Below are 10,404 nucleotides of genomic sequence, written 5' to 3'. Positions count from 1 at the left end.
ACTTAAATTTTTAATACTTTAATTTTCATTGAAATGTATTTAGGCTTTTATATATTTTTTATATATCAAATATAAATAATTTAATATATATTTAAAAATTTTTTCAAACTTAATTTTAAAGTTTTTACTTAATATATTTAGTTTTAGTTATTTAGTTATTATTATCAAAAAAAAATTAAAAATAATAATTTAAACGTTATAAAATAATATAATTCCATTAGCTAATTATTTTGGTATACCATTGTACATAAGGTGTTGTGTTTTTTTTACTTATATATTATTTAATCAGCACTTGATCTGTTTTCTTATAATTATAATTATATTTATATTTATATATGTATATGTATACATTTTTTTAAAAGATGTATATTTCACTTCAAATATTAAGGAACAATTTTAAGTCATATAGCGACTCAACAAACTTAGATCTAAATGAATAAATTTAATCAAAGAAAAAAATTAACTAAAAAAAAACAATAAAATAAAAGTAAATTTAAAATAAAAATAAATACAAAATAAAAAAAATTTCAGAATATAAATCAAAAATAAATAAAAAAAAATGTAATAAAAAAAGTATAAATGAGAAAATATAAATTTAAAAAAAAAATATTAAAAAAAGGAACTAATAAATATAAATACAATATAAATAAAAATTAAATATAAAAAAAATTATATTTATTATAAAATTAAATATAAATAAAAATTAAATATAAATAAAAATTATATATAAAAAAAAATTAAATATAAAAAAAAATATTTTTATATAAAAGAAATTATTAAAAAAAAATTATATATATAAAAAGAATTATATATAAAAAAGATTATATATAAAAAAAAGTATGCATAAAAAAAATTATATATATAAAAAATTAAATTTATAAAATTCATAATAAAGACAATATATTTTAATAGTTTCAACTGTTTTTATTCAATTCCCGCACGCTTGCGGATATTGTAACGGGTAAGGATTCTGTTGTACTCCGCTGGATTGTTCTTTGCCAAAGCATCTTCCAGCATACACCTATATTTTCGTAGCAAATCTGCTTCCTCTTTCATATTTTTTTCCTCACACTCTAAAGATGGCTGCATGAATTTTTCTGGCGTATAAGCGCCCATCAAGACCATACGATGATGTATATTGCCATTAATATTAATGTAATCAGTTTTATGTTTTATAAGAAGATTACGCAATCTCTCAAATTCAACATTTGTTCTCTTCAATAAGGAGTTCGATCTTTTACAAACTGGTGTTCCGTTTGGACCAACCAAATCAGATCTAACAGAAATAAATGGCCCCTTCTTACCAGGTGAAGTGGTATCGTTCATAGGTTTATCAGTACATGAATTCAATTCAGAATATTTTGTTTCATGTAAGTCTTCTGGTAACATATTATTAAGTTCAGCATCAAAATCAATATGTTCTGGCTCGTTTAAGATTGGATTCTCTTTTAACTTGTATTGTTTTTTGGGTTCAGTAGCTATTTGTTTAGTTGCGTCCTTCAAAGCAACTGTTTTTTGCATTACTTCAGTTTTCTCTTCCTTCATAGTATCATTCGAATCCTTAACAGATTCTGCATCGATAGGAACAACTTTCTTAATTGTAGCATTTGAAGCGACTATTGATAGGTCTTTTCCAGTTTTCTGTTCATTTATACCCTCGCTACCCTCATTAGCGACTTTTGCATTATCAGTAGCAACTTTATTAAACGCATCTATTGAAGCTGTTATTGATAACTGTTCTGTAATGTTCTGAACATTCACATTGTCGTTGGAACTATTAGCGACTTTAAGACTACCAGGAGCAATTTTAACTGCACCTTGTGAAGCGGCTGTTGGTGGCTTCACTTCAGTTTTCTGTACGTTTGCATTACCGACTTTTACATTGCCAACAGCATCTTTTTTAATCAAACTCGTCGAAGCAGGTATTGGAAACTTTTTTGTAATTATTTGAACATCTATACCGCCGTTAGAATCATTAATGACTTTGACATTACCAGGTGCAACTTTAGTAATTGCGCCCTGTGAAGCGACTTTTGGTTGCTTCACTCCAGGAGCAACTTTTTCAGTTGGAATCTGTAAAGGCGATGTTTCTTTGCTCATTTTCCCAACGCCTGCTTGTAGTTTCTTAATATTTTCAGTTTCGGATTTTGTAGTTGGCTTGAGTGTGATGTTTTTCACATCTGCTGTAGCTGTATTTTTTGCTGCCTTAGCCGGAGCTTCATTAACAGATTTGCTAGTAAACTGGGTTTGTTTTTTTGCACGACTTGAAGTGGTTGGCTGCTCCTCATCGTTATCAGAGTCATTCACAAGCCTACCTTGTGCATCACGCTTTAACCCAAGTTCCTGAAGCAAATTTGGCTTGTCTTTGCATTTATTATCCTCACCTTGAAAATTAGTTTCACAAAAATCACCGTCCATGTCATAGAACTTAAGGCCCATCATTTCCATGGCTATTTCTGTTAAAACGTATGTCATCTTGATGTTTGTTGTTATTCAGAGTTTAGAGAAATTACAAGATTCCGCTAAAAAATTGTTACTATAAAAATATATATCTAATAAAAATATTATCAGCATTTCAAAACAATTAAGTTAACTTACAGTTTCGAGTATATTTTATAAACTGTTTAACAGGAAAAAACACTAAAAATTATTTTTGGAGCTCAAATCAATCCCACACTCAACAATTGGCTTTTACCACTAAATATGAAATAATGCCGGCATTCGTTTATAATACCATTTTTCATATAAAAAAACATTAACCAGTGTTGTATTGTGTGAAAAAAATATGTAGTATGAATGCAGTATGAAACGAATATTACTTTTCGTCCTCAATTTTAATATGAACATATTGCATGTCATAAAATCGGTATTCTCAATCGACTGCCTAAGTCGAAGCAGGACATAACTGATGATTATGAACGATTTATAAAACAAGTTAACGAGGTTCATTAAACTTATAGCATTGACAGACGGGAGCTAAATTATCATTAAGGGGCTAAATTATAATTTATTTGCTCATTTAGCAGTTTTAAATGATCATTTATGGTTTTTAAATGACCGAATTTAACCCAATTTATTCGTCATTTAGGTTTTTAGAAATGGTAATGCTGCATATGCGAATGAAATAAAATAAAAAATGGAACAAATTTCAAGCTATTTGGTTGTCAAAATGTAAACAAAACATATTTGGAAACATTGTAAGTACTCGTTATATTTTTATATATATCATATTTTTTTTATATATTTTATATTTCTTTTGATTTTAGATGAATCAAATTAATAAACTGAAGCGCCACGAATGGACGGAGGAGGATGAGATTTTCCTTACAGCAACTTCTTAATGATAATTTATACCGTCTGTCAGGGTATTTTTAAAATGATCATTTAAGGCTGCTTAATGATAATTTAGTGCGCTCGTCTGTTAATGCTATTAACTAGTACCGAAGCTGATTAAACTGTTGAAATTTGACATTGCCATATCGCTGTAAAAGTTAGCTTCAAAGTTTATTTTGTAACATTTTTAAAAAGTACAAAACAAGCAAATGTGTTTCTTTATAATTAAATACGCTCAATTGCTGCAATGAATAATTTTCTTTCGTTTTAATTCTGTATTAATTTAAGGTGTATTTCTTTGATATGAATGTTTCAATAAAACACATAGTGCTCAAAATAAACGCGCAAAGCAAAAACAAATGCGTTAAAATAAGGCAACTTTCTTGAATGCGCTTAACACGAATAAGCACGTCGTACTACAATGGTGACAAATCTTAAAACAGATCTATTATATATATATATATATATATATATATATATATATATATATATATATATATATATATTATATATTTGTTCATGTTAAATTATATAATACATGTATGTATATATAAATATATATACAGTTTGTCAACATTGTGTTTGCAAAACGAAAAAATGTTACAAATGTTTGTTAAATGCCCAATAAAAACGATTTAATTTTGAAATAAAAAAAAAATTAAAAAGTTTACAATTAATTTAAACATTTTTCTTCATATTAAACTAAAAATTATTCAAAAATATCGTTAGAACAATAAAATAATTCACAAAAACAAAAATAACACCAAATTTGTTGTGTCAACATTGTGTTTGCAATTTTGCAATTTCTTATTTTTAACGGGACAGAATACCGTTAGATGTGTCTGGGTTTTTCTGTTTATTATAATATTCTGCAAAAACTGTTCAATTTCTTTGTTATTTAATAAAGTAGAGTCTTTTAAGTGAAGGAATAACTAGAATACAAGTGATTAAATATGGCCTGTAAAAGAACAAATTCAAATAATATTGAGTTATTATGTTATAATTACTACCTCGGTAAATCTGCTAAGGAATAAAGTCTAACGTTTAATATTAGGTTAAGAACAATTAATAATATCATAAACAAAACAGAAAATGAGGATTGCATTAGTTTAAAACCAGCAGGCCACCGTATTAAACCATTGTCTGATCGCCATATAAGAAGAGTATTGCGAATAATTGATAAAAATCCTTTAATTTCCTTACGATCATTGGCATTAGGTCTGGAGAAGCTATTTAATATTGTTGTTAGTCACAAGGCAATAAGAAAAGTGCTATTACAAAACATTTATTCTTCGAAAGTTACACGTAATACACCGTCGTTAATTGTTCAAAAAATTGAAAAATGATTTCAGTTTGCTAGCACACATTTAAGATATGCTTCAGAGTACTATGATGGTGTGATTTTCTGGAATTTTATGCTTTATTACCATGTTTGTGTGGGTCCTGCATTAGAAGAAAGCTTGATTTTCACTTCGTCCCAGAAAATCACATCATCTTAGTACTCTGAAACATATTTTAAATGTGTGCTAGCAAACTGAAATCATTTTTCAATTTTTTGAACAATTAACGACGGTGTATTACGTGTAACTTTCGAAGAATAAATGTTTTGTAATAGCACTTTTCTTATTGCCTTGTGACTAACAACAATATTAAATAGCTTCTCCAGACCTAATGCCAATGATCGTAAGGAAATTAAAGGATTTTTATCAATTATTCGCAATACTCTTCTTATATGGCGATCAGACAATGGTTTAATACGGTGGCCTGCTGGTTTTAAACTAATGCAATCCTCATTTTCTGTTTTGTTTTTGATATTATTAATTGTTCTTAACCTAATATTAAACGTTAGACTTTATTCCTTAGCAGATTTACCGAGGTAGTAATTATAACATAATAACTCAATATTATTTGAATTTGTTCTTTTACAGGCCATATTTAATCACTTGTATTCTAGTTATTCCTTCACTTAAAAGACTCTACTTTATTAAATAACAAAGAAATTGAACAGTTTTTGCAGAATATTATAATAAACAGAAAAACCCAGACACATCTAACGGTATTCTGTCCCGTTAAAAATAAGAAATTGCAAAATTGCAAACACAATGTTGACACAACAAATTTGGTGTTATTTTTGTTTTTGTGAATTATTTTATTGTTCTAACGATATTTTTGAATAATTTTTAGTTTAATATGAAGAAAAATGTTTAATTTATTTGTAAACATTTTAATTTTTTTTTTTATTTCAAAATTAAATCGTTTTTATTGAGCATTTAATAAACATTTGTAACATTTTTTCGTTTTGCAAACACAATGTTGACAAACTGTATATAGACCAGTTGAGAGAGCGTAACATTCTTGTCGTTATTTGAAAACATTAGGTTGCGGTTATATTGCTTTCGAATTTTGTCTTGCGTGTTCGTACATGTTTTCTCATGCGAACACACTGACAGTTCTGGTTTGTTCGTTTTGAAATCGAAATGGATAGTAAGGATGAAATATATTTTGCGGCAAATTCAAGTTATTTATTAATTTCAAACAACAAAAGTTGAGTTTGGGTGCATGATTTTTATTCTTCAATGTATAAAAATGAAGAGTTTGTATCTTACTCAAACAAAGATATTGGCAAATCACAAATCCATTTCCTTTAAATAGTAAATGTTTTTAAATTTATTTTCATTTATAAAGTAAAAATAAACGCACCTCTCAATTTCACTATTAATATCTTCGATTTTTCTCGAACTCATGAAATTCAAACAAAATATTTTATTTATTCAAATATTCGCATGAGAAAGATAAGAATTGTTCGCGAATTGTTCGCAGCAATTGTAACCACTCACATATGATTACATATACATATAGATTTGATTTGTTCGTACGAACATGCAAGACAAAATTCGCATACAATTTTTCCTTCATCCATTATGTCTGTAATAAAAACTTAAAATAAAATTTTATGAATTCTAACTCTAACTGAAAACAGAATTCTAACTCACTATTAAAATACAAAGTATATATATATATTTATTTTATTAGCTGTTTTTATCAGATTTTATTCGTGAAAATACGTGTAATGAGCGTAATCTGGCATTTTATTTGTGTTATGCTCTTAGTTTGTACTTTATTTGTATTTTACTCGAGTTTTACTACGAGTAGCTCGTGGCGCAAACCTACTGTTATGTCATGTTTCCAATGCAGCTGAAACTACTTATGTGAATGTAATGAATGTGAATGCACGTAAAATAGCTTGTATATATGATAAATATATCAAATTTTGTCAATTTCTCTTGTAGGAAATTTATTTTTAAGGATTGCATTCGACATTTGTCGCTTTAAATGAGTTGAGACCAATGGAAACAATGGGAACCTTTTGCATAAGAGGTAATTAGTTTTGAAAATATGGTCTTAAATATTCTCTTGCAAATCAAATACAGAATCCCCATATCAATTTTTTTGGCTTAAAAAAAATTTTGTTAGCAAATTAACATTTCGTGTTATGTTAAACTTTATATAGACCGTGTACGAGTTTGAGTAAATTGAGGTAAATAGAAAATTATGTCGGTATGGCAGCGAATGTTTTTATTTACCAGAATTTAGAGTAGAGTATATTAGACAAAAATTAGGTAAATTAGGTGTTACCATTGTAAAAATTTTATAAGATGTTTTATAAGTAAATAAATGAATTTGAAAACTTTTAACCAAATATAATAAATAACTGCAATAATTAAATAAATATATAAATATTTACATAAATGCAGTGCGAAAAATCCCTAGGATAAAGTAATTTTAATTTACTTTACCTCAATTTACTTGAACTCGCACACGGCAATAACGTTTTCACTTTTAGGTCGTGTGCGAGTTAGGCTAAGTTGATGCTAAATCAAATGGGAGATTTTTTAGGATTTTTTGCACAGCACACATTTAGCCATTTATCAACACGTATTGACACATCACTACATTATCTGCTCATCTTAGAATTTCCCTCATTTAGAACGCAACTTAGCCTAACTCGCACACGACCTTAATATTGAAATATATTTTAATAAATGTTTAAGATTTTTTACTTATTAAACTTACTATTATTCCGTAATTATAATGTGTTTAAAAATGTTTAATAAAAATTTTTATTTTCTGTGACCGATAGCTTCTGCAAATTGAAAGCTGTCAGAATATGGGTGTTTAGGTCATTGCAACTGTGAATAGCAAAATTGAAAATTGAAAATAAAGGAGAACAAGTTCAATCAGCACAAATCGCGATACATTCTAATACGTGCTGGTAGTTTTTATGTTTATATCTTATTTTTATCCGTCAAAGAAAGTCAAAATGCATTAAATCATTTGGCATTAATGAGTTAATTTAAGCGTGGAGCAGTGTAAATCTTTTGACAACAATGAAAATTAATGAGAAAAATTTGTGCGTCTTTGCCACAAGTCCTCCGTATGACTGCGAAGGTTTTCTTAGTAAGCGAGGTGAGGTCAACAAGGCATTTCAACGACGTTATTTTGTGCTGAAAGGAAATTTGTTATTCTATTTTGAGCGTAAAGGAGATAAGGAGCCCCTGGGACTAATTATAGTTGAAGGTTGTACAATTGGTAAGAGTATTCAATAAAATGACATATGAATTCGATTAGTATAATGAAGTGTTTGATTTTCCTTTTATTTGGCACGACTAGAATTATCGGAAGAAAGTGATCAGTATTGTTTTGAAATAGCTTTTAATGGTAATCGCACTTATATACTATGTGCGGAATCACAGGAAAGTATGGAAACCTGGATGAAATCACTTACGTGTGCAGGGTATGAGTATAAAAAGTTGATGGTAGCAGAACTACAAAGACAACTGGAGGAGATTGAGGGTTCACGTAATAGTAAGTTGAATCGTTTTGTATATATGTAATTGGTTATAGTTGTCTCTATTGCATATTATTGTTGTTGCTGTCAATGTTTGTGTATGTAGAAATGCTTGGCGAAACTATAAATACAATTGTATCTGCACCTAAACCGCCGCCACGCCGACAAAATCCTTTCAATCGACCAGCACCACCACCACCACCACCTGCCTCAAATGGTCATATTGCTAATAACACTGCCAACACACCGTTTATAAACGGTCATTTTGGCGCAACGTCACAGCGTTCCAGCAATTACACTCATTTACAAGCAGGTAAGCTGTAATGCCATCTTTATGTTATTCAACATTTATCATTTGCTGCGATTCTGTTTAATTATTTTAATTATTTTTTGTATGCATTATTGTTTGTGTTTGTTATCTTTGATTGTTGACAAAATATGTTTATTCAATTGTACACATTTAGATAAAATTTTCTAATGAAAATATGTTTACCAGTACTGTTGTAATTTCAATGGAAAAGTCATTTCTTGGTAATATTCCACAGCTGATATAAATTCAATTAAGTGCTGACAATTTCATTTATATATTTCTTTAAATATGTATATTGATATAGATGTGTGGACTTGTGTGTATTTATGAGTAATAGCATTACGTATCTCAAAATTAATACTGACCAAAAAGCGTTCATACTAAGATTTGACCTTTAGTAGCAATGTGCTTCCATATCATTTGTTTATTTATTCTTATTAGAAGTTGTATTTGCAATTGAGTATTTTTTTATGTTGTGAATCTTTGGTTCACATGTATATGTAAAAATTTGTATTGCTAATAAATACAAACAATTTCTTAAAATACTCATGCACACTCATTGCATTCCTTAGTTTCATTTTGGTTATGCCATCATTTCGCTTTTTCATTTTTTTCAAATATTATGTTTACTATTCAATTTTATGTTGAAGTTATTCACTGTGTATTGTATTCATATTCATATTCCTACCTCTGTTATTGCTCTTATGTTATGTTGTAAATATAATTTTTTAATTATTCAGCGAATAAATATAACATGCAAAGAATCAGTTTCATAAATATATTTTTTAAAAGCAAACTAAGTACATTTATTTATTTTTCAAACTGTATTTTACCCTACTTTTACTTTTTCTCCCTACTTTTTCCAATCCATAACTTCCTACAGAGCGCAGTAGCACTATTTTGTAGTTTCAACGCTTTTTGCATAGCTTCGCTCATAAATTTTTCTAGTAAGCGTTGTAATGAATGTCTCACCACTCGAGTAGACAATCTTTCTTATTTTCTGATTCCGCTCATTATACCTTGAACAATCCAAGTTTGTTACTTGGATTTACTTGGAGAATTATTGTAAATTATTTTTATAAACCGGGTATCAACGTTACGTTTCTGAAGAACGGATATGTTGATTATGTGGTTAGTAGTCCATATATTGCTTAACGTTCATTAATGTACCAATAATTCGAATACTTAATGGCTTATTTCTCAAGTAGGCGATTTTCTTCATTTTCTGACTTACTATGCTCCTAACTATCCATGTTTCTTACTATTCTCGTTACTCGAATGAAATAATGTAGATTATTCTTATAAGCCGGGTTTTTACGTTTGATTTCTCCAAGAACAGAGATTTTGGTTCTGGAAGGAGTCCATATAATTCTTAACGCTTTTTAATATATCCATAATTCAAATACTTGGATCTTCTGTTTATCCAATATTTTTTTTTATATTTTTTTTTATTTACTGTTGTGTATTTAATATTTTAATGTTTTAAAATTAAAAATGTTTTTAATTGAGCATGTTTTGTAAGTTTCTATTTATTTTTTCACCGCAATATTATTATATTTAGTTTTTAAAAAATTATAGTAATTTAATGATTCATGCGATATATGCTGCGTAGTTCGTTAGAACATCTATTGGAGGGAAGACAGATCTTACCTTATCTTATTTATGTTATTGGAAATTCGGTTTGGTTCAGTTTTTTAGCAGATTGACACTACGATAGAAGTAGTGTGTGGCGGTACTAACTAACTAACTATTCATTAAATTTGTTAGTTCTCACCAAAACCAAAGTTATTCCATCATTTATTTTGCTACTGTTATTGCTGATATACGTAACCCATACTGTCCACAGGTTTTTAACGTGATTATCCGCCATTAACGCCACGGTGCCCTTAACACATGTATTATTATAATACGA

At 28.3% G+C, this 10,404-nt stretch overlaps 2 protein-coding genes across 3 annotated transcripts; one reads left to right on the top strand and one right to left on the bottom strand.

Moving 5' to 3' along the window:
* Nucleotides 1–891: 891 nt before the first annotated feature.
* On the bottom strand, nucleotides 892–2,721 carry LOC119687672. Of its 2 annotated transcripts, none has more exons than XM_038102081.1 (2): nucleotides 2,599–2,721; nucleotides 892–2,536 (listed from the first exon to the last, which is right to left on the bottom strand). In XM_038102081.1, the coding sequence occupies exon 2, from the start codon at nucleotides 2,473–2,475 to the stop codon at nucleotides 925–927; it is 1,551 nt and encodes a 516-aa protein (XP_037958009.1). In that variant the 5' UTR covers nucleotides 2,476–2,536; nucleotides 2,599–2,721; the 3' UTR covers nucleotides 892–924. The 2 variants fall into 2 exon arrangements, with proteins under 2 accessions (XP_037958009.1, XP_037958010.1); XM_038102082.1 differs by having other exon boundaries at nucleotides 892–2,522.
* Nucleotides 2,722–7,542: 4,821 nt separating this feature from the next.
* On the top strand, nucleotides 7,543–8,506 carry LOC119687671 (sesquipedalian-1-like). Its single transcript, XM_038102080.1, has 3 exons — nucleotides 7,543–7,923; nucleotides 8,005–8,199; nucleotides 8,289–8,506. Exons 1-3 carry the CDS (start codon nucleotides 7,722–7,724, stop codon nucleotides 8,504–8,506), a joined length of 615 nt encoding a protein of 204 aa, XP_037958008.1. The 5' UTR covers nucleotides 7,543–7,721.
* The last annotated feature ends 1,898 nt before the right edge of the window (nucleotides 8,507–10,404 follow it).

Source organism: Teleopsis dalmanni, chromosome X, assembly GCF_002237135.1.
Source record: "Teleopsis dalmanni isolate 2A chromosome X, ASM223713v2, whole genome shotgun sequence".
Taxonomy (NCBI): domain Eukaryota; kingdom Metazoa; phylum Arthropoda; class Insecta; order Diptera; family Diopsidae; genus Teleopsis; species Teleopsis dalmanni.
This window is presented reverse-complemented; position numbering and strand designations above follow the sequence as displayed.

Coding starts and splice junctions, on each gene's coding strand:
- LOC119687672 (XM_038102081.1), bottom strand. CDS start 2,475: ATGACATACGTTTTAACAGAAATAGCCATGGAAATGATGGGCCTTAAG.
- LOC119687671 (XM_038102080.1), top strand. CDS start 7,722: ATGAAAATTAATGAGAAAAATTTGTGCGTCTTTGCCACAAGTCCTCCG. Junction 7,924..8,004: donor AGTTGAAGGTTGTACAATTG/GTAAGAGTATTC, acceptor TGGCACGACTAG/AATTATCGGAAGAAAGTGAT. Junction 8,200..8,288: donor GATTGAGGGTTCACGTAATA/GTAAGTTGAATC, acceptor TTGTGTATGTAG/AAATGCTTGGCGAAACTATA.